The sequence below is a fragment of the Lissotriton vulgaris genome, chromosome 2_1 (genome assembly GCF_964263255.1).
Source record: "Lissotriton vulgaris chromosome 2_1, aLisVul1.2, whole genome shotgun sequence".
NCBI classification, from domain to species: Eukaryota; Metazoa; Chordata; class Amphibia; order Caudata; family Salamandridae; genus Lissotriton; species Lissotriton vulgaris.
Window position 1 is genome coordinate 595,701,402 of NC_141687.1, and position 25,094 is coordinate 595,726,495.

Consider the following 25,094-nt stretch of genomic DNA (forward strand, 5'->3'; position numbering starts at 1 on the left):
ATATTTTTGTCAACTATATTTTTGTAATCGATATTTAAACACCCTACCCTCCCTGCAACTAATAGGAAAACTCTGATCCATGCGCTAGTTACACCCCATCTCGATTACAGCAACTCACTGTACATGGGTTAGAGCAAAAAAGGCCTTCAGCGTCTGCAGTGTGTCTAAAACGCAGCTGCCCTACTAGCACTTAATCTATCTAGAAGGTTCTCAGGGAAACGTGCCTTAGCCACCCTTAACTGGTTACCCATACGTGAACGCATTACATTTAACTATTTAGAAAAAAGGGGACCCCTATATATTACTATTGCACCTGCTATACATAGGGAACAAACTAAGTTAAGGAAGGTCTATAGCCAAGTGACAAAATCAAAATGTGTTTATATGGAGATCATGGTTGATACAGCTTACATATGAAATTGAGAATGGAAAGTCCAACTATATATAGATAATCTCAAACAATGAAATATTCTCATTTGATTGTATTGGTATATATTATATATATTTATCAATTCTTTTAAGATTTACATATTTTTTATATATTCGTTTTGTGTTTTTCTCTTCTGTTTTTCTTTTCTTTTCTTATAGTTGTTTTTCAATATAACAAAAGTCAGTTAAAAGCATACTAGAAAAAATATATACATAACCAATAGACATGAGACTGAACAAAATGTTGAAGGCAAAGCCGTAGATGTCACAGCGCACGTTTTGGCTCTTGAGCCTTCTTCAGCTTACCGTCTATTGCTAAAAATTTGTACGAACTCAAACCTAATTCTTGACTAGGATGTGAAGGGTCAGTCCATGTTTAGGGTTTCTTGATATCTTCAGATGCAGGTAGATCAAAGCGAAGAACATATATGTTGTAGCTGTCAGCGGATGGAGGTGATATCTAGGAGTCACTAGATGAGTTCCTGTCCGTTATCTACAGTTTATTGGCACTGGGAGTAGTATAGGAATGAACTTGCTGAACATGAAAATAAAGATGTCTATGAAGTTTCTTTAAATTGTGAGGCAAATGGATGACGAGGATAAACGATAATAGCATCAAAGGAATTGTTCATTATCTGGGGATAGGCAAAGAATTGCTTCCCGGGAGTTGGGATCTGTGTAATAATTAATGTTCATATTGCCATATCCGCTGAGTGGCTGAAAGTTTCTAACTCCCGGTATTAAGAAGAAAATGACCGCCCGTGACTGAGGACGCTGGATACAAACGCATTGCATTTAAAACAATGTGCATGACTTACCGTATTGCCCAAGAAAAAGGACCAATATACCTTCAAAAACTACTGACCAAGTACCAACCCAAACGACTCTTAATATCCCAAGGCAGTATGCTCTTTCAAGTGCCCAGAATTTACCGTACACGTATGGGCGGTAGATCCTTTAAATACTTGGCCAGTAAACAATGGAACTCACTACCTACTGAACTCAGAATGGAACTATCAGAATGTTTTTTTCGCCAAAAACTAAAAACATATCTATTCCCGAAACTATGAACCTTCTCTTTCGCCCCCCCATCAGTTCTTCTCCCCCTACTGTCCCCAGTTCAGCCTAGTCCTTGTTTATAAAGCGCGGGGACACACTGTTTTGTAGTGTAACCAGGCGCTATATAAAAGGCTTTTATTATTATTATTATTAAGGACCCATTGTGGAATCACAAATGGTTTGGAAGGAAACATATTGGTCGAACCTTTAAGAAAATGTATCCCAACAGGTGATTTAAATAAGGATGGTTGGCCCAGTAAATAGAGAAATGCCGAAATAGCAGGCAAATAAGCCTTATTGGTGCTCACTATAAGAGGTTGTTGGGCCAAAGACAAAACAAATATCCAACAGTTTAGCATGTAAATGGTCTGTTTTGTAGACCCCACACATGCCAAAAATTTGTCCCAGCGCCTGGTTTAAATAGACTTCTTGGAAAAGTGCCTGACAGCCAGGATAACATCAACAACTTCAGGTAGTAAATTAAATGCTGTCAACTGCTGTTGTTTAACCTCCACACACTGAGGTACAGAATGTGCAGGTTTGATTGGAGAAGCCTGTCCCCCTGCTGTGATAGAAAATGATCCGAAGTGGTAGCCTGATTGAAACACAGATGTTTATACCTAGAAATTCCAGATTCTCAACAATGCTAAAGAGATATAGCCTTCCCCATTATCAGAGACCCCCTGTGCCTCCTTGGGGTGCAGATGCCATTTGTGATGTGCCAGAAACCACTGGTTGAGCTTACCTGCATTAGTGTTCAAGGATTTGCCAGGTGGTCCACGATCAGGGAGATGCCTTGACATTCCAACTACACATAAAGGCAAAGAGTGTAATTGCACAGGACACAGGACCAGACTCTGTCTTGCTTGTTGCAGTACCACATGGCAGTGGCATTTTCCATGACAACCTGCAGCAGCCTCCCCTTGATGAGCAGCAGCACAAGACAAAGCCAGACAAATAGCCTGCTACTCCAACAAATTGATGTGGAGCCAGATTTCTGCCAGAGACCGGAGTCATCTGAGCCCCACCTCTCCCAGATGACTTCCATAGTCCAGACCAGAAGAGATACATCCGTCACCACTGTCAGCTCTGGGTGGGGAAGGAAAGAGGGGCCTGCCGCTGGTCATATTGTAGTCGAGCAGCCACCACTGCAGATCTTGTGAGGTCTCTCCCAAAACCTGGATTGCATCTGACAGGTTTCCTTACTGTTGGGCCCACTGAAACTTTGGATTCCACTAAAGGCTCACATAGGCCAAGAAACTTCAGAGCAGCCCTCCCTGAAATTCAGGTCTGAGGTTGAAACACTGGAGTCATACCCTGAATGTCTTGGACTAGTTGTAATGCTGGAAAGGCCTGCAATTGAATTCTGCCCAAGACAGCACTACAAAAGGAAGCGATAATAGTCAGGCGTGATTTTGGCACATTGATTGAGAATCCCAATGTTGCCAGGAGGTTCGCCCTTGGGTGAAGGTGGTCCCAACTGATTGTGGCGAGCCTGCCATCAATAGCAAGTCACTGAAGTAGTAGGACAATGGCATCCCCAACCTCTGAAGATGAGCGAAGACCACTGTAATCACTTTTGTGAACACCCGGGTGGGGCTAGAGAGACTGAAGGGGAGCACGGTAGACTGAAAATGTTTGTGGACTAAGTCAAAGTCTACCCATCCAGTCACTCAGAACCAGGTTAGACTGAATCTGGACCAGCATGAGTATTTTGGATTTATCCTTCTGCAGGATAGCATTAATGCGGGGAAGGTCAGAAATAGGCTGAAGGCCTCCATCTTTCTTCAGCATGAGGAAATATAGTAAAAACCTTCCCCTATTTACTAGTAGGTAACCCATTCAGTGGCCCTGTTGTAAAGTAGGGCTCACATCTCTTACGGTAAGAAGGAAAGGGAAGTTGTGGAGGACGCTGCAACAGGTTGGAAAGAAGCAGAAGGCTGTGATAGATTGCCACTCTGGGAACTTGCCTCCCACATGGTGGTTTTGAGACACTTAGTACAAACTACGGCAGCTTGGAGGCTGATGCTGCAGAAAACAGGAACCGGGAAAGTAGATGCCATTGGTGTCCTGCGCTTTGCTGGCCCGATCCTCATCCCCAGCCACAAAAGGATGGTAGTCACGGGCAGTGGGGTCGGGGAAAGGTGGCCTTGCATTGCTTGTATGCCAAACCTCTAGAATAGTCTTTCAAAGGCCGAAACTGATGAGGAAACTCTTTGGCATGAATTGAGAGGCCCAAAGAACACATGTGGCCTAACTTTATTTAAAGCCTTTTAGGGCAGAATCAGCTATGTCGCTGAGAAGGCGGAATCCATCGGAAAAACTATCAATTTGAGATGCCTGCAGGCCTCCTGAAAAACCTGTGGATCTCATTCATGCATGGCAGCGGAGCACCATACTAGTGCTGACTGCTCTCTCCAAGTATTTGGTAATATCCAGGCCTGAATGAATCCCTAATTTGGCTGCAGTCTGACCATCTTGAATTGCCTGACCCAATAAGGACCTAAAATTTGGCAAGATCTTGCTGGCCATGTCCCACAAGACGTACGTATATCGGCCTTCTAGGCAAACCGCATTGACTGATGTCAAGGCTGGGCAGGACGAAGAGAACATTCTTTCTCCGAACACCTCAATCCTTTTCGATTCCCTATCAAGAGGTGTTGTGGGGAATGAATAAGAAATCACCTTGCTGGTGGAAGTTTGGACCACCAAACTATCAGGAGTAGACTGCTGTGTACTCCTGATTTGCCCCCCGTTATATACAGAAAATGATAGTAAATTTGAACCTCACTCGCGCCGCTGGCCCAGACAATCTTCCAGTAGTAATAATAAAGACTAGACCAGAATGGTGGGCAGGGTTTTTTGCAAAGATGTACCAAGTGATTTTGATGACCGGAATTGTACCAGAAAGTTGGAGAGGTGCAATTATAAGACCCATTCACAAGAAGGATGATCGAAATCTACCGAAGAACTATAGGTTAATAAATCTCTTAGATATAGGGGAGAAAGTCTTTGCAAAGTCATTTTGGGACTACTTACAGAGTGGACGGAAGAAAATCAGATTATATCCCTAGAACAGGGGGGATTTAAAGCAGGCCAATCCACAATTGACCATTGTTTTGCTCTCTGGGCCATAGTGCAGAAATCGATCGAACAGAGGGGGAATTATTTTTGTTGTTTTGTAGACTTTCGCGCAGCTTTCCATCTGGTGGATCCGGAGCTATTGTGGGAGGCCCTACTCAGTTATGGTATCCCAAAAGATTTGTTAAGTCTGATCCAAATGCTCCGCATAAAGAATTGGGCTCAGATCATTTTAAATGTAGATGGAAGTTTAACCAGGAAGATTTTTTTTTGATATTTATAGGGGTTTATATAGCGCGACTATCGCTCCGGAAGGAGCATCTTGGCGCTGAGCATACAGAAGAACCAGCTCAGTGAGGCAGGGATCAGATGGCTGCAAGAACTAATGAGTCGGGCTGTGGAAATATCCAGGTCTTCAGGAGTTTCCTGAAGTGGCTTTGAGATTGGAAATGGGTTGCGGCAGTGATGTGTATTGGCTCCCCTGCTGTTCTCTTGTTCTTGGCAGACTTGCTATTGACCTTAGAGAACGCCAATGGGCAAGCCCAAAACAAGAGGGTAAGCATATTGCATGTTTGCTCTATGTGGACTACCTGTGATCATGGATCAGATGGAAATCGGCCTACAAAGGAAACTAAATATATTTCATGATTATTGCTCCAAAAAAAACTGGTTGTCAATATGGATAAGACTAAATCCCTGAGCTTTGGTTAGAGGAAAGTTGGGTTTGCATTGTATTTGGGGTCTGAGAAAGTAGAAACCGTCACAGAATACAGGTATTTAGGAATGTGGATTGAAAGAAATTTGAAATGGCATACCCATCTAGATGCATTAAAATTAAGAACATCAGCATCGATTAGTGGACTGAAATTATTTAACAAAACCTATGGTGCAATGTCAGTTAGACCAGTTTTAAAAGCTTACTCTGCCATGGTACCTCCGCAGTTTCTGTATGGTGCGGAACTTTTATGCTTGAGTGGCAAAAAGGGTTGGGATGTTGAGGAAGGTAAAAATCTAAAAAATCTATTCTCACTCTCCTCGTCGGCAATGGTACAGGCCATAAGACTTGAACTAGGACTGACTGATTGGTGCATCTTAGCTAGTAAGGCCCTTCTTCGTTTTTGGCAACGCCTAAGAGTAGGTGAGAACACCAAAATATAACAATGGTGTAAAAACTAAATTCGGAATAGTGAATTAGAATGGGCAAAAGAGACTAGAGCTACCATGACAAAGTTGTGTAGCACAATGAAGGTTAAATTGTGTCCCATTACTTACATGATTAATTATGATAAGAAGGTACTAAGGGCATTGGGAAATGAAATATCTCAGGCACAGGATCAAAAGTACCTTGCAAACAAAACCTCAGTACACTTTATGACTGTGGCATGGAAAAATGAACAATGCTTTCCCTATGTTGACAGATTACCCGATTGTTGGTTGAGAAGAGAGGTTTTAAGGACAAGAATTGGGGTAAACCCGTATTTGCACTTTGGGCTCTTCATGTGATTTACATTTACATTTACATTTTGGTGACCGAAATGAGCCACTTAGATATTTCTGTTGCTATTGGGAAGTTTATGCAAAGAGTGAAGGCACTTCTTCTTAACGGTTTTAAATGAGTTTTTAACCCACCAAGATTTAATTAATAAATGGAGGGTCTGTTAATTGTAACGTCTTTTAAGATGTGTTTAGTGTATTTAAGATGATGTAATTTTAGATGTATTTTATTATATGTAATGTTTGAGGACCAAAGGTCCAAATAAACGTAAATTAAACTTGAACTTGACTGCTGTGTAAGAAAATCATGGTCACAAGGCACCAGTCTGTAGCATATAGCCATTTCCTGTTACCAGGGGTAAGAGCAAGGTTTATACCATGTGCCCATTAGTGTGCCAGTTAGAGCTGCAATGAATAGGAGTAAGGAGGAAGCAGATGAAGCTGGTTCAGAGTGCAAATAAGGCAGTTGTAGGTCCAGGACATAGGTCCAGTAGGTAACCACAGCAAAAGAAGCACTCTATTTTGTTTGGCCACCCAAAGGGGAAAAGCAACCCTGTAACAAGGAAAGTGTTAGTGTACGGGGCTCCTGTAAAACCATGTATAAACTGTCGTCATAATATGGAGGTAAGTCATCCCCTTCATAACTATTGTCATCTCTGGGTAGTTGTAAGCTCTGATCAGAGTCGGAACCGAAAAGATGATGGTGCTTCTGAGGATGCATGCACGGTAGAGGAGGTATATTGGCAGAAACAGGATGCAAGGACACCAGGTGCACTGGAGTGCAATCGGAGTGCTACCTTCATTGGTGTCAAGATGGATTTGACTCCAGATCAGATATCAGAGTCCGCACTTGATCTCACTCGGGCAACATCACTTTCAGCATCAATAAAAGAGGGACCGGCACCTATCATGGAGCCTGAGTGGAATTCAGAACTGGAGTTGGGGTGAACCCTGGATGGGCTCCAGGGCTCAGATGGTAAATAGGATGGATATGGCAGAAGTTATCTGCTTGGGGGGTCCTGCAGATTCTTGGGGGCCAAAGGTAGGCCAGGGAGAGCAGGAGAAATGTAGAAAAAATGCATAATGAAGCCCTTAAAGGCTTGACCTGTTGCGACTTTGCCGATGATGAGTGTTACTCAGGGCGCATCAGAATCAACTGCAGAATCGGCTACTCAATCAGGAGTCGGTTGCGAGACTGAGTGGCGCATTGATGTCTTTAAAGCTTCTCTTTAGAGAGAGACATTGGCGGGATGGAGTTAAGTCCTACTTCACTTTCTTATGTTTCCTCTTCGATTTGGCTTGACTTACGGAATGCAAGTTGGCCAAAAGAAAAACCATTCTTTTACACAGAGCAATGGCAATAGGAAGAAAATTAAAATCAACGTCTTGTGGATCTGTGTTCTCTGCTTTTAAGGCATATAGAGCTATGGCTTTGTCAGCAGCCACTTATGGGGGCAAGATATGGGGATATGCCAATGCAATTACATTAACTCTGGCAAAAAACACATTTTAAAGGGTCCTATTTAATCTACCAATGAGTAACTCCCTCTTACCACAGAGACTGGATCTTGCACTCAACAGTATTTATTTGGCAATTGCTCTAAAACCATTGCCGTACTGGGAGCGGCTGTGGTCACCTGTGGAATTGGCTTCCTATAGGGAATCTTTAGTGAAACTAATTGCATGTGGCAAGAAAGTCCGCACACCGTGGTTGCAGCATTTTAAGAATTTATTTTGAATGGTAAAAATTGGTGGACAATGGGATTCCCCTTCTAACATAACTAAAGGAATTAACCAGAAATTGAAATTAACTATTGAGAGAATGTGCTGATGCAGATTTGGAATGAGCACATAGAAGGGAGCTCAGCAGGACAGTTTGTGTTGCATAAATTCATACCTAGCTTTGAACCCTATATGGACAGAATTTTTCCACTCCAAGCGAAATGCTTACAAGTGCAATTTTGATGTGGTGTCCTACAGTACAGAACCCTTAAATCAAAGTGGGATAAAACAGGCTGCCTCACAAATCATTGCCCCCACTGTCCACAACACATGGAAACTGATGCACAGTTCTTTTTCTTCTGCCCCAAGTACACCTTACCTCGGAAAAAATGGCTCATCGCTTTATGTAAAATATTAGGTGTGAGACAGTATTAGGGAGTGTTAAGGAGCCTTAAGAGTGACACGAAAGAACAAATTGTGTTTGCGGTCTCCTGATATCTGCACTGGGCATCGAACATAAGAACAAAAATGATACCAATAACTGATCCCAAAGCATACTGTTAATAGCATAATATAATTTGGACAGTTTTTACTGCCCAAGCCAGAGCAGTTTAGGGGGTGAGGAAGCTGTTCCTTAGCACTTGAAACAACACTGAGTACTCTGAGCTGAAAGACAGGGTTTGAGATCGTATCGTTGTCATCTGCTCCTATGTATATCAGTCTTAATTTTAAATAGCTTTCTTGTTTAAATCAAATGTTGGTACTTTCCTGCTTATTAACAATCTTTCTTATTGTACTACTGTATAAATATTTGTTTTTAAAACAATGTATATGAAATTTGCATTTAATGCTTGTATATTTTAAGTCAATTGTTTTATGTTTGGATGTTTTACTTTTATGGCGTCTCCAGCCAAAATAAAGTAAATATTGATTAATTGATTGACTTACGGGATGACTTCAACCGCAAACAAGACCTGTTGCGCTATAAACCTCAGGGGTTCCTATGTTCAGCGACGTACAGCTTCGCTTTACAATCCTTGATCACCTTTGGATAAATGAGGGTGGAGTCATCACACAACTTAGAGTCGTGCCCTGAGCTCAAACACCAAAGATACACCTTGTGTCTGTTGTTACCGATATCTGTATGTTCTACAGTCACGGCATAGTTTGAATATTTTAACCCCTTGCATGCGCGCGTCGGCCAACGGCCTTCGCGAGCACTACATTGGTAGTGCTGCACATCGTCCGTTATGTTATGTTATGTTATTTATTTATTTATTAAGCGCACATACGCCCAGAGGCTTCTTGGCGCTGGAAAGAGATAAAAAAACATAACAAGGGAGAATCAAACGAAAGTCTCTATTTCAGATATGCCTGTGTGAATAAGTGCGCCTTGAATGCCTTTCTAAAGGCAAGGAGATCCCTGCACTGTCTAAGAGCTGGCGGCAAAGAGTTCCATAGGGTTGCTGCTAAAAAATGAAAACTGCTGCCTCCCTGTCGTTTCTTCTTAAAGCGAGGTACTTCAAGTAGGTCTTTATGGGCTGATCTCAAGCTGCGTGAAGGGACGTATCTGCCGATCAGCTGTTTAATGAAGGAGGGACCCTTACCTTGCAATGCCTTAAAAATGATACAGCCGGCTTTAAATTCGGCTCTTTGAGCCACAGGAAGCCAATGCAAGGTCTCCATGCCAGATTTGATCGAAACCCATTTGGGGATATTGCAGATCAGTCTGGCGGCTTGGTTCTGTAGGTACTGCAGTCTTCTAAGTTGGCCTGTGGGTAGCCTAGATAGAGGCTGTTAGAGAAATCAATGTGAGAAAGGATTAGGGCCATGACCACCTGGATTAGGGCAGTGTGGGTGAGAAGGTGTGCGATTTTCCTGATTTTTCTCAGTTGAAAAAACCAGAAGAGACCACAGTACCGATCTGGGATTTTAAGGTGAGGTCCTCGTTGATGGTTACCCCCAAACTCTTTACTGTTTGTGATTTCTTAGGGGGGAGGCCCATGTCCGTAGGCCAGAAACTAGGACTCCAACTGATTTCGCTCTTGCCGGGCAGAATCAGCTCGGTTTTCCCCGGGTTTAATTTAAGATGATTTAGAGACATCCAGCTCTGAATTAGGGTCATGGTTGCTTGAAAATCCTCCACTGCATTTGGGGAGTTGAGTGTGAAGACTAACTGCAAGTCATCTGCATAATTGTATACAGTGACATTGTGTTTTCTTAAAGCAAAAAGAAGGGGCCGCATATACAAATTAAATAATAAGGGGGACAAGGAAGAGCCTTGAGGGACCCCACAGAAGGAGTTGATTTTGGGAGCTGAGAAGGATCCTAGGCAGACAGACTGAGTGCGTTCAAATATGAACGATTTTAGCCAAGTCAAGGCCGAGTCTCTGAGGCCTGCCTGTTCGACACGGTTGACCAGAATAGAATAGTCAACCGTGTCGAATGCCGCAGACAGATCAAGGAGCACTAAGGCCTGGTGGAGGTTTTTGTCAGCGTTGGACCTCAGGGTGTTCTGGACGGCCAGTATTACTGCCTCAGTTGAATGACCAGGCCGAAATCCTGCTTGGTTAGGTTGCAAATAGCCCGATTCCTCCACAAAGTTTGAGAGGCAGTTGGTAACATGAGCCTCCAACATTTTGGACAAAAAGGGCAGCAGGGATATGGGCCGATAATTCGTTAGGTCCGATGGATCAATACCAGGTTTCTTCGTAAGGGGTATCAGTAGGGCCTGCTTAAAGCTACTGGGGACTGTCCCTAAGGTAACAGAGTTGTTGAGCAGGGACATCATGCTATTAGGAATGGCACGACCGATTTCCTTCATGATTTGAGGGGGACAGACATCCATAGGGGAGCCTGATTTGACTCTGGCTAGTAACTCTGAAAAGACTTTCAAATCAATAAGGGGAAAAGAAAGTAAGGTAAGGGGGTTAAAAAAGATATCGTCCACAGGGGCACAGGTTGGGAGTGTGGAAATGTGCTGTTTGATCAATAAAATCTTTTCACTAAAGAAATCATTCAGGGAGTTACATAGTGCTTGTGTAGGGACAACCGGGGGGGAAGTTCTATCATCGTTACATAGGTCGTTCACTATCCTGAAGATTTCTTTCGACTTATTAGTAGAATTTAAAATTTTGGATGAAAAATAGGCGGTCTTATGGTTGTGTAGTAGTTTTTGGTATGCCTTTCTTGCTAGGCAGTAAGTAGCCCTGGCTAGAGGGCAGTACTGGGAGCGCCATGCCCTTTCCTGTTGCCTCACTTCCAGTTTTAATTTTTTAAGCTCAGGAGTGAACCATTTATGTGCGTCCACGCTCCTAGAACTGCAGAGGCGTGTGGGTGGAGCGTAGATTTTGATCGCAGACATAAGCCATTCTTTAAACCGAAGGTCAGCCTCCTCCACGTTATTACTCTCTGAGGGAAGGGAAGTGTTTAAAAAGGTTAGGAACGCAGACATGTCCATGGAAGTCCATTTCCTAATGGTCTTACAGGTTTGTAGCTTGAATTGGATGGTCTTGTCTAGCTGGAAAGAAAAACTTATACTGTGGTGGTCAGACCAACAGCAAGGTTTTATATCTATTGAGGAAATAGGTAAGTTCGAAGACCAGATTTGGTCGAGGCTATGACCTTTCTGATGAGTCTCAGTGTGGATAAATTGTGTCAGGTTGAGATCATCGAGAAGTTCTTTCATTTCTGCGGCTTGGGGGTCTAGCGTTACATTGTCAAACCAAAAATTTAAGTCCCCGACCAAAAGAAGTTTTGAATGGTTGGTGACCAGAGGGGCCAGTGACTCAGCTAGGGTAGAAGGAAATGTGGCCATAGTTTGAGGTGGGCGGTACAATAGCACCAGTACAAGTGTTCCATTGGAGGTGTCTAATTTAGCGACTAAATTTTCTGTGTTGAGCAGAGGCAGAGATGACAATTGTCTAAGTTGGTGTTTTTTATTAGCAATAATGGCTACTCCTCCCCCAGCTTTCCCTCCTGGACGAATTACTGACAGAATATAATATTCTGCTGGTAGGGCAGCTAAAATGTCCGGCAGAGAATCCAGGGTGAGCCAGGTTTCGGTCAATAGTAACAGATCAGGTTGTATGTCCGTTAATAACAAGAAGATGTCAGTCTGATGTTTAATCATGGAACGAGTATTTAAGTATATGCACCTAAATGTGCAGGTAGTGCTAGGTGTGGTAGTGAGCATCGCATACTTAGGAGCGGGGTCGGCTGTAGGAATGGCGGAGTTGCTTATACCTAGATGAGCAATTCGTTTAGCCGTGTTGTGAGGAACGGGGGGACACATCATACTAGTTGGGCGTAGCGCTTGTAAATCAGCGGATGTGTATGTATAGGAGCCAGCAGAGTCCTTAGCCCCTAGTCCCGGACGCTCGCGGACGAGCGCAGACGAGCTTGACTCTAGCGCGACTCCGGCGCGCCTCCGTTGCGCCCGCTGCGCTCCCTCCAACACATCACGTATTATGTGAAGGAGCCTTGAGCAGCTGGACCAAATCCAATCGAAGCACATGTTAGATGTGAAGACATCTAACATGGGCTTCGATTGGAATTCCACAGAGCATATTATCAAGCCCATTATCGCCGCTTTATCGGCCGTTTTCGGCCGATAAAGCGGCGATAATTTTAGCGCACCGGCTTGATAATATGCCCCTAAATTCGGAATAGTGAATTAGAATGGGCAAAAGAGACTAGAGCTACCATGACAAAGTTGTGTAGCACGATGAAGGTTAAATTGTGTCCCATTACTTACATGATTAATTATGATAAGAAGGTACTAAGGGCTTTGGGAAATGAAATATCTCAGGCACAGGATCAAAAGTACCTTGCAAACAAAACCTCAGTACACTTTATGACTGTGGCATGGAAAAATGAACAATGCTTTCCCTATGTTGACAGATTACCCGATTGTTGGTTGAGAAGAGAGGTTTTAAGGACAAGAATTGGGGTAAACCCGTATTTGCACTTTGGGCTCTTCATGTGATTTACATTTACATTTTGGTGACGGAAATGAGCCACTTAGATATTTCTGTTGCTATTGGGAAGTTTATGCAAAGAGTGAAGGCACTTCTTCTTAACGGTTTTAAATGAGTTTTTAACCCACCAAGATTTAATTAATAAATGGAGGGTCTGTTAATTGTAACGTCTTTTAAGATGTGTTTAGTGTATTTAAGATGATGTAATTTTAGATGTATTTTATTATATGTAATGTTTGAGGACCAAAGGTCCAAATAAACATAAATTAAACTTGAACTTGACTGCTGTGTAAGAAAATCATGGTCACAAGGCACCAGTCTGTAGCATATAGCCATTTCCTGTTCACCAGGGGTAAGAGCAAGGTTTATACCATGTGCCCATTAGTGTGCCAGTTAGAGCTGCAATGAATAGGAGTAAGGAGGAAGCAGATGAAGCTGGTTCAGAGTGCGAAGAAGGCAGTTGTAGGTCCAGGACGTAGGTCCAGTAGGTAACCACAGCAAAAGAAGCACTCTATTTTGTTTGGCCACCCAAAGGGGAAAAGCAACCCTGTAACAAGGAAAGTGTTAGTGTACGGGGCTCCTGTAAAACCATGTATAAACTGTCGTCATAATATGGAGGTAAGTCATCCCCTTCATAACTATTGTCATCTCTGGGTAGTTGCAAGCTCTGATCAGAGTCGGAACCGAAAAGATGATGGTGCTTCTGAGGATGCATGCACGGTAGAGGAGGTATATTGGCAGAAACAGGATGCAAGGACACCAGGTGCACTGGAGTGCAATCGGAGTGCTACCTTCATTGGTGTCAAGATGGATTTGACTCCAGATCAGATATCAGAGTCCGCACTTGATCTCACTCGGGCAACATCACTTTCAGCATCAATAAAAGAGGGACCGGCACCTATCATGGAGCCTGAGTGGAATTCAGAACTAGAGTTGGGGTGAACCCTGGATGGGCTCCAGGGCTCAGATGGTAAATAGGATGGATATGGCAGAAGTTATCTGCTTGGGGGGTCCTGCAGATTCTTGGGGGCCAAAGGTAGGCCAGGGAGAGCAGGAGAAATGTAGAAAAAATGCATAATGAAGCCCTTAAAGGCTTGACCTGTTGCGACTTTGCCGATGATGAGTGTTACTCAGGGCGCATCAGAATCAACTGCAGAATCGGCTACTCAATCAGGAGTCGGTTGCGAGACTGAGTGGCGCATTGATGTCTTTGAAGCTTCTCTTTAGAGAGAGACATTGGCGGGATGGAGTTAAGTCCTACTTCACTTTCTTATGTTTCCTCTTCGATTTGGCTTGACTTACGGAATGCAAGTTGGCCAAAAGAAAAACCATTCTTTTACACAGAGCAATGGCAATAGGAAGAAAATTAAAATCAACGTCTTGTGGATCTGTGTTCTCTGCTTTTAAGGTATATAGAGCTATGGCTTTGTCAGCAGCCACTTATGGGGGCAAGATATGGGGATATGCCAATGCAATTACATTAACTCTGGCAAAAAACACATTTTAAAGGGTCCTATTTAATCTACCAATGAGTAACCTCCTCTTACCACAGAGACTGGATCTTGCACTCAACAGTATTTATTTGGCAATTGCTCTAAAACCATTGCCGTACTGGGAGCGGCTGTGGTCACCTGTGGAATTGGCTTCCTATAGGGAATCCTTAGTGAAACTAATTGCATGTGGCAAGAAAGTCCGCACACCGTGGTTGCAGCATTTTAAGAATTTATTTTGAATGGTAAAAATTGGTGGACAATGGGATTCCCCTTCTAACATAACTAAAGGAATTAACCAGAAATTGAAATTAACTATTGAGAGAATGTGCTGATGCAGATTTGGAATGAGCACATAGAAGGGAGCTTAGCAGGACAGTTTGTGTTGCATAAATTCATACCTAGCTTTGAACCCCATATGGACAGAATTTTTCCACTCCAAGCGAAATGCTTACAAGTGCAATTTTGATGTGGTGTCCTACAGTACAGAACCCTTAAATCAAAGTGGGATAAAACAGGCTGCATCACAAATCATTGCCCCCACTGTCCACAACACATGGAAACTGATACACAGTTCTTTTTCTTCTGCCCTAAGTACACCTTACCTCGGAAAAAATGGCTCATCGCTTTATGTAAAATATTAGGTGTGAGACAGTATTAGGGAGTGTTAAGGAGCCTTAAGAGTGACACGAAAGAACAAATTGTGTTTGCGGTCTCCTGATATCTGCACTGGGCATCGAACATAAGAACAAAAATGATACCAATAACTGATCCCAAAGCATACTGTTAATAGCATAATATAATTTGGACAGTTTTTACTGCCCAAGCCAGAGCAGTTTAGGGGGTGAGGAAGCTGTTCCTTAGCACTTGAAACAACATTGAGCACTCTGAGCTGAAAGAAAGGGTTTGAGATCGTATCGTTGTCACCTGCCCCTATGTATATCAGTCTTAATTTTAAATAGCTTTCTTGTTTAAATCAAATGTTGGTACTTTCCTGCTTATTAACAATCTTTGTTATTGTACTACTGTATAAATATTTGTTTTTAAAACAATTTTTATGAAATTTGTATTTAATGCTTGTATATTTTAAGTCAATTGTTTTATGTTTGGATGTTTTACTTTTATGGCGTCTCCAGCCAAAATAAAGTAAATATTGATTAATTGATTGACTTACGGGATGACTTCAACCGCAAATAAGACCTGTTGCGCTATAAACCTCAGGGGTTCCTATGTTCAGCGACGTACAGCTTCGCTTTACAATCCTTGATCACCTTTGGATACATGAGGGTGGAGTCATCACACAACTTAGAGTCGTGCCCTGAGCTCAAACACCAAAGATACACCTTGTGTCTGTTGTTACCGATATCTGTATGTTCTACAGTCACGGCATAGTTTGAATGTTATAACCCCTTGCATGCGCGCGTCGGCCAACGGCCTTCGCGAGCACTACATTGGTAGTGCTGCACATCGTCCGTTATGTTATGTTATGTTATTTATTTATTTATTAAGCGCACATACGCCCAGAGGCTTCTTGGCGCTGGAAAGAGATAAAAAAACATAACAAGGGAGAATCAAACGAAAGTCTCTATTTCAGATATGCCTGTGTGAATAAGTGCGCCTTGAATGCCTTTCTAAAGGCAAGGAGATCCCTGCACTGTCTAAGAGCTGGCGGCAAAGAGTTCCATAGGGTTGCTGCTAAAAAATGAAAACTGCTGCCTCCCTGTCGTTTCTTCTTAAAGCGAGGTACTTCAAGTAGGTCTTTATGGGCTGATCTCAAGCTGCGTGAAGGGACGTATCTGCCGATCAGCTGTTTAATGAAGGAGGGACCCTTACCTTGCAATGCCTTAAAAATGATACAGCCGGCTTTAAATTCGGCTCTTTGAGCCACAGGAAGCCAATGCAAGGTCTCCATGCCAGATTTGATCGAAACCCATTTGGGGATATTGCAGATCAGTCTGGCGGCTTGGTTCTGTAGGTACTGCAGTCTTCTAAGTTGGCCTGTGGGTAGCCTAGATAGAGGCTGTTAGAGAAATCAATGTGAGAAAGGATTAGGGCCATGACCACCTGGATTAGGGCAGTGTGGGTGAGAAGGTGTGCGATTTTCCAGTTTTTTCTCAGTTGAAAAAAACCAGAAGAGACCACAGTACCGATCTGGGATTTTAAGGTGAGGTCCTCGTTGATGGTTACCCCCAAACTCTTTACTGTTTGTGATTTCTTAGGGGGGAGGCCCATGTCCGTAGGCCAGAAACTAGGACTCCAACTGATTTCGCTCTTGCCGGGCAGAATCAGCTCGGTTTTCCCCGGGTTTAATTTAAGATGATTTAGAGACATCCAGCTCTGAATTAGGGTCATGGTTGCTTGAAAATCCTCCACTGCATTTGGGGAGTTGAGTGTGAAGACTAACTGCAAGTCATCTGCATAATTGTATACAGTGACATTGTGTTTTCTTAAAGCAAAAAGAAGGGGCCGCATATACAAATTAAATAATAAGGGGGACAAGGAAGAGCCTTGAGGGACCCCACAGAAGGAGTTGATTTTGGGAGCTGAGAAGGATCCTAGGCAGACAGACTGAGTGCGTTCAAATATGAACGATTTTAGCCAAGTCAAGGCCGAGTCTCTGAGGCCTGCCTGTTCGACACGGTTGACCAGAATAGAATAGTCAACCGTGTCGAATGCCGCAGACAGATCAAGGAGCACTAAGGCCTGGTGGAGGTTTTTGTCAGCGTTGGACCTCAGGGTGTTCTGGACGGCCAGTATTACTGCCTCAGTTGAATGACCAGGCCGAAATCCTGCTTGGTTAGGTTGCAAATAGCCCGATTCCTCCACAAAGTTTGAGAGGCAGTTGGTAACATGAGCCTCCAACATTTTGGACAAAAAGGGCAGCAGGGATATGGGCCGATAATTCGTTAGGTCCGATGGATCAATACCAGGTTTCTTCGTAAGGGGTATCAGTAGGGCCTGCTTAAAGCTACTGGGGACTGTCCCTAAGGTAAGAGAGTTGTTGAGCAGGGACATCATGCTATTAGGAATGGCACGACCGATTTCCTTCATGATTTGAGGGGGACAGACATCCATAGGGGAGCCTGATTTGACTCTGGCTAGTAACTCTGAAAAGACTTTCAAATCAATAAGGGGAAAAGAAAGTAAGGTAAGGGGGTTAAAAAAGATATCGTCCACAGGGGCACAGGTTGGGAGTGTGGAAATGTGCTGTTTGATCAATAAAATCTTTTCACTAAAGAAATCATTCAGGGAGTTACATAGTGCTTGTGTAGGGACAACCGGGGGGGAAGTCGTATCATCGTTACATAGGTCGTTCACTATCCTGAAGATTTCTTTCGACTTATTAGTAGAATTTAAAATTTTGGATGAAAAATAGGCGGTCTTATGGTTGTGTAGTAGTTTTTGGTATGCCTTTCTTGCTAGGCAGTAAGTAGCCCTGGCTAGAGGGCAGTACTGGGAGCGCCATGCCCTTTCCTGTTGCCTCACTTCCAGTTTTAATTTTTTAAGCTCAGGAGTGAACCATTTATGTGCGTCCACGCTCCTAGAACTGCAGAGGCGTGTGGGTGGAGCGTAGATTTTGATCGCAGACATAAGCCATTCTTTAAACCGAAGGTCAGCCTCCTCCACGTTATTACTCTCTGAGGGAAGGGAAGTGTTTAAAAAGGTTAGGAACGCAGACATGTCCATGGAAGTCCATTTCCTAATGGTCTTACAGGTTTGTAGCTTGAATTGGATGGTCTTGTCTAGCTGGAAAGAAAAACTTATACTGTGGTGGTCAGACCAACAGCAAGGTTTTATATCTATTGAGGAAATAGGTAAGTTCGAAGACCAGATTTGGTCGAGGCTATGACCTTTCTGATGAGTCTCAGTGTGGATAAATTGTGTCAGGTTGAGATCATCGAGAAGTTCTTTCATTTCTGCGGCTTGGGGGTCTAGCGGTACATTGTCAAACCAAAAATTTAAGTCCCCGACCAAAAGAAGTTTTGAATGGTTGGTGACCAGAGGGGCCAGTGACTCAGCTAGGGTAGAAGGAAATGTGGCCATAGTTTGAGGTGGGCGGTACAATAGCACCAGTACAAGTGTTCCATTGGAGGTGTCTAATTTAGCGACTAAATTTTCTGTGTTGAGCAGAGGCAGAGATGACAATTGTCTAAGTTGGTGTTTTTTATTAGCAATAATGGCTACTCCTCCCCCAGCTTTCCCTCCTGGACGAATTACTGACAGAATATAATATTCTGCTGGTAGGGCAGCTAAAATGTCCGGCAGAGAATCCAGGGTGAGCCAGGTTTCGGTCAATAGTAACAGATCAGGTTGTATGTCCGTTAATAACAAGAAGATGTCAGTCTGATGTTTAATCATGGAACGAGTATTTAAGTATATGCACCTAAATGTGCAGGTAGTGCTAGGTGTGGTAGTGAGCATCGCATACTTAGGAGCGGGGTCGGCTGTAGGAATGGCGGAGTTGCTTATACCTAGATGAGCAATTCGTTTAGCCGTGTTGTGAGGAACGGGGGGACACATCATACTAGTTGGGCGTAGCGCTTGTAAATCAGCGGATGTGTATGTATAGGAGCCAGCAGAGTCCTTAGCCCCTAGTCCCGGACGCTCGCGGACGAGCGCAGACGAGCTTGACTCTAGCGCGACTCCGGCGCGCCTCCGTTGCGCCCGCTGCGCTCCCTCCAACACATCACGTATTATGTGAAGGAGCCTTGAGCAGCTGGACCAAATCCAATCGAAGCACATGTTAGATGTGAAGACATCTAACATGGGCTTCGATTGGAATTCCACAGAGCATATTATCAAGCCCATTATCGCCGCTTTATCGGCCGTTTTCGGCCGATAAAGCGGCGATAATTTTAGCGCACAGGCTTGATAATATGCCCCTAAATTCGGAATAGTGACTTAGAATGGGCAAAAGAGACTAGAGCTACCATGACAAAGTTGTGTAGCACGATGAAGGTTAAATTGTGTCCCATTACTTACATGATTAATTATGATAAGAAGGTCCTAAGGGCTTTGGGAAATGAAATATCTCAGGCACAGGATCAAAAGTACCTTGCAAACAAAACCTCAGTACACTTTATGACTGTGGCATGGAAAAATGAACAATGCTTTCCCTATGTTGACAGATTACCCGATTGTTGGTTGAGAAGAGAGGTTTTAAGGACAAGAATTGGGGTAAACCCGTATTTGCACTTTGGGCTCTTCATGTGATTTACATTTACATTTTGGTGACGGAAATGAGCCACTTAGATATTTCTGTTGCTATTGGGAAGTTTATGCAAAGAGTGAAGGCACTTCTTCTTAACGGTTTTAAATGAGTTTTTAACCCACCAAGATTTAATTAATAAATGGAGGGTCTGTTAATTGTAACGTCTTTTAAGATGTGTTTAGTGTATTTAAGATGATGTAATTTTAGATGTATTTTATTATATGTAATGTTTGAGGACCAAAGGTCCAAATAAACATAAATTAAACTTGAACTTGACTGCTGTGTAAGAAAATCATGGTCACAAGGCACCAGTCTGTAGCATATAGCCATTTCCTGTTCACCAGGGGTAAGAGCAAGGTTTATACCATGTGCCCATTAGTGTGCCAGTTAGAGCTGCAATGAATAGGAGTAAGGAGGAAGCAGATGAAGCTGGTTCAGAGTGCGAAGAAGGCAGTTGTAGGTCCAGGACGTAGGTCCAGTAGGTAACCACAGCAAAAGAAGCACTCTATTTTGTTTGGCCACCCAAAGGGGAAAAGCAACCCTGTAACAAGGAAAGTGTTAGTGTACGGGGCTCCTGTAAAACCATGTATAAACTGTCGTCATAATATGGAGGTAAGTCATCCCCTTCATAACTATTGTCATCTCTGGGTAGTTGCAAGCTCTGATCAGAGTCGGAACCGAAAAGATGATGGTGCTTCTGAGGATGCATGCACGGTAGAGGAGGTATATTGGCAGAAACAGGATGCAAGGACACCAGGTGCACTGGAGTGCAATCGGAGTGCTACCTTCATTGGTGTCAAGATGGATTTGACTCCAGATCAGATATCAGAGTCCGCACTTGATCTCACTCGGGCAACATCACTTTCAGCATCAATAAAAGAGGGACCGGCACCTATCATGGAGCCTGAGTGGAATTCAGAACTAGAGTTGGGGTGAACCCTGGATGGGCTCCAGGGCTCAGATGGTAAATAGGATGGATATGGCAGAAGTTATCTGCTTGGGGGGTCCTGCAGATTCTTGGGGGCCAAAGGTAGGCCAGGGAGAGCAGGAGAAATGTAGAAAAAATGCATAATGAAGCCCTTAAAGGCTTGACCTGTTGCGACTTTGCCGATGATGAGTGTTACTCAGGGCGCATCAGAATCAACTGCAGAATCGGCTACTCAATCAGGAGTCGGTTGCGAGACTGAGTGGCGCATTGATGTCTTTGAAGCTTCTCTTTAGAGAGAGACATTGGCGGGATGGAGTTAAGTCCTACTTCACTTTCTTATGTTTCCTCTTCGATTTGGCTTGACTTACGGAATGCAAGTTGGCCAAAAGAAAAACCATTCTTTTACACAGAGCAATGGCAATAGGAAGAAAATTAAAATCAACGTCTTGTGGATCTGTGTTCTCTGCTTTTAAGGCATATAGAGCTATGGCTTTGTCAGCAGCCACTTATGGGGGCAAGATATGGGGATATGCCAATGCAATTACATTAACTCTGGCAAAAAACACATTTTAAAGGGTCCTATTTAATCTACCAATGAGTAACTCCCTCTTACCACAGAGACTGGATCTTGCACTCAACAGTATTTATTTGGCAATTGCTCTAAAACCATTGCCGTACTGGGAGCGGCTGTGGTCACCTGTGGAATTGGCTTCCTATAGGGAATCCTTAGTGAAACTAATTGCATGTGGCAAGAAAGTCCGCACACCGTGGTTGCAACATTTTAAGAATTTATTTTGAATGGTAAAAATTGGTGGACAATGGGATTCCCCTTCTAACATAACTAAAGAAATTAACCAGAAATTGAAATTAACTATTGAGAGAATGTGCTGATGCAGATTTGGAATGAGCACATGGAAGGGAGCTCAGCAGGACAGTTTGTGTTGAATAAATTCATACCTAGCTTTGAACCCTATATGGACAGAATTTTTCCACTCCAAGCGAAATGCATATAAGTGCAATTTTGATGTGGTGTCCTACAGTACAGAACCCTTAAATCAAAGTGGGATAAAACAGGCTGCCTCACAAATCATTGCCCCCACTGTCCACAACACCTGGAAACTGATGCACAGTTCTTTTTCTTCTGCCCTAAGTACACCTTACCTCGGAAAAAATGGCTCATCGCATTATGTAAAATATTAGGTGTGAGACAGTATTAGGGAGTGTTAAGGAGCCTTAAGAGTGACACGAAAGAACAAATTGTGTTTGCGGTCTCCTGATATCTGCACTGGGCATCGAACATAAGAACAAAAATGATACCAATAACTGATCCCAAAGCATACTGTTAATAGCATAATATAATTTGGACAGTTTTTACTGTCCAAGCCAGAGCAGCTTAGGGGGTTAGGAAGCTGTTCCTTAGCACTTGAAACAACATTGAGTACTCTGAGCTGAAAGACAGGGTTTGAGATCGTATCATTGTCATCTGCCCCTATGCATATCAGTCTTAATTTTAAATAGCTTTCTTGTTTAAATCAAATGTTGGTTCTTTCCTGCTTATTAACAATCTTTGTTATTGTACTACTGTATAAATATTTGTTTTTAAAACAATTTTTATGAAATTTGTATTTAATGCTTGTATATTTTAAGTCAATTGTTTTATGTTTGGATGTTTTACTTTTATGGCGTCTCCAGCCAAAATAAAGTAAATATTGATTAATTGATTGACTTACGGGATGACTTCAACCGCAAATAAGACCTGTTGCGCTATAAACCTCAGGGGTTCCTATGTTCAGCGACGTACAGCTTCGCTTTACAATCCTTGATCAACTTTGGATACATGAGGGTGGATTCATCACACAACTTAGAGTCGTGCCCTGAGCTCAAACACCAAAGATACACCTTGTGTCTGTTGTTACCGATATCTGTATGTTCTACAGTCACGGCATAGTTTGAATGTTTTAACCCCTTGCGTGGGCGCGATGCCCAACGGCCATCGCGAGCACTACCTCGGTAGTGCTTCACATCGTCCGCTGGCCAACGCGGCACCGCCCACTCAATAGAACTCACCCTAACCGCTGCGGAATTTGCGCCGTGGTTAAGTAGTTAAGTGGGGACATAGTTTCCTTCCAAAGTGGATTTTTATACCAGAAGGGTGTTGAATACTGACGAAAGAGGGAGCGGAGCTCTAGATCCGCTTTTGCAGGCACAATAAGAAAGGCGGTTAGGTCGGTGGGGTACCGCTTATATACAGCTTCGCTCAGTCACTTCCGGGATGGAACGACACGAACGCAGAGCCACACACCACCACCTAGAGCCACACAGGTGTATTGCTATGAAAAAAGTGGTATTTTGTCTGGCGCCTGGGGAATGTTCTAAAGGTGGGGAATCTGTGGATAAATGCAGTTCTTAATTTGAGCCTGTGGTTTCCTGTGCTCAGCACTGGCACTTGTCACCGCTGACACTTATGACAGCTGCAGATGGTTGTGCTTCTTGTGTAATTGCGAGATGAGCAGAACAACAGTTCTTTATTAATTCCATATACATTAAAAATAAATAATACCTGCCGCCCAAACTATTCTTACATTTGCTTGGTGGCCTCCTGATAAGGGCCTGGCATTTCTTTTTTTCTTTTTTTACATATTAATCACTGAATACATGTATCCAACAGAAAAGCACAATCTCTTCTGAGTAGAGTGTAATTTGTAAAAGAGTAAGGGAAGGGGCCTTAAGTTTTGCTCAGACGCGTTTGGCCAGTGCAATCAAATGTCGGATGCCAAATTTCACAACTGCGTAGTCTTGATTCCACCTCTTCACTCTTTCATCCACCACCAGGCATTTCCTGCCCTCTATCCCATTCTTTCTGGTTCTTTTTCATCGCTGCTTTCTTTCATTGACACAGTTTTCCGTCTTTCACTTCCTTCTTCTTGCCCCCTTTTGTGTTTTTGTCCGACTTGTTCCGGGTCAAAGTCTGATGAGGAAAAATAAGTGCCAGTCCCTAAATATGAGTGCCAGTGGCCCCCACCTGCAGATACTAGCTCAATACTTGAGACAATTTGTGCCCTGATCCTTATCTGATGGTTGTTACCTTGATCATAATCTTTCTTGTGCTGAATTTTGGAATGGCTACAGGAATGTGCAGACATCTGTCTGGGCACTCCAGCAGGTGAATGTCTGAGTAAATGTAATTAATGTTCCCCCAGCTTGTGAACGGCTCATTACATTAATGGTTCTTTAGTGATTCTTACCGGTAGTCCCGGAGGTCCCATCTCTCCTGGGTATCCAGGAAGGCCGGGTGGACCCTCAAAGAAAAAGAATTTGAGTTGTGAAAATCCTGATATCCAATACAGCTCAAGAGGTACAATTATGCAGTGATATTTACTGAAATGGTCATATGCTGAATGAAGACAGTGGATGCTGTCATCTTGTCTGTCACTTACTTGAAAACAATAAAGAAAATTCTACTGTGAAATAAACCAATTGAGAGCCTAATTTACAATCTGGAAGAATGGTGTACTCTGTTAAAAGCGTGGTGGATGGCCTGACTGCCAACCCCATGGTTCCCCATTCTGTTTAAAATTAGGGGAGCGTCAAGTTTCCGACAGTGGAGCCCAGGGGAATCATTTGACTGACCGCCTCTTGGACAAGTGCCTCGGACCATCTGCTTTATTTATGACGGACATTCCAATGTACTCGTTCCTAGTTTGGGATTGTTAGGGAAAGCTTGACAGTCTTGAGCAGGAAACCAGAGAAATGGCTCCCATGAGCTGAGAGAAAACTCACAACATGTCAGGGATCTTTCTTTATGTCATAAATCTCTCCTTCAAGAGTTGGTTTCAGAAAAATGAAAACTATTTTCTCTGCGGGTGAATGAAACATTGCACCCACCAGACAAATTGTAAGGGCCTGCACCAGAGCGACCACAACAAAGGCGATCCTAAAGACAGAGATTCGAGCTCTCTGACTATTCATTAGTGTTTCAAGCGCTCATGTGCACAGGGGGGAATTAGCCTAAGAACATTATTGATCAGGGAGAGTCTCGGTGAGCTAAACTGGAACAAGCGATACCAATGCACATCACTATTCAAGTTCTCTCAATTCGGCACTTAACTGAAAATCCACATAACAAATGCCAGGAGGGATTTAGTTCAGGGCTGAACAATTTGCTCTCCCTTACTCACCTGAATCATCCATCCCTGCAAGAGGCATGTAGCGCTCAACTTACCAGTGACCCCTTCTCTCCGGGCAGTCCACGCTCTCCTTGAAGACCCTTGGAAGAGAAACAGAAGTTACCCACCATACTCCAGTGGTAAACCTAACTCACCTGATCGGCCCTCTCATTCTTCTCCCCATGTTCTATGGATCTCTCTCTTTTTACTCTCAAGCTAAAATCTATCTATTCTGACTTTGCACAAATGAAAATTCTGTAAAATATGTGCCGTAAAATACGACATGCTCTTGCTTGATTGAGACAAGGTCAATGTGCAGGCACTGCAACCAAGAGAGTCCCCTTAATCTTGTGCGCTTTAAAACGTGCACTGAACAAAATGCTAGATCTTCATATGTTGGGTTTTATTTGCACGATGCACATTCTCTATATGGACATCATTTGGGGGTAGTCAGGATTGGCAGTTGCATCCTCTGTATTCCCCTGGCAACGCCTGGCACTGCCTTAGCAAGCACTGGCCTCAGAAGTGGCAAAA

The 25,094-nt window shown here is 43.3% G+C and overlaps 1 protein-coding gene across 3 annotated transcripts in view; it reads right to left on the minus strand.

Annotated features, from left to right (window-relative positions):
- The window catches only part of COL16A1 (collagen type XVI alpha 1 chain), an 831,382-nt gene that overhangs the window by 114,509 nt on the left and 691,779 nt on the right, over positions 1 to 25,094 (minus strand). For all 3 annotated transcript variants that reach the window (XM_086955641.1, XM_086955640.1, XM_086955639.1), the window contains 2 exons: positions 24,617 to 24,661; positions 23,640 to 23,693 (listed from right to left, as the gene is read on the minus strand). In XM_086955641.1, the coding sequence (XP_086811767.1) occupies positions 23,640 to 23,693; positions 24,617 to 24,661 (99 nt within the window). The remainder of the gene's footprint in view (positions 1 to 23,639; positions 23,694 to 24,616; positions 24,662 to 25,094) is intronic.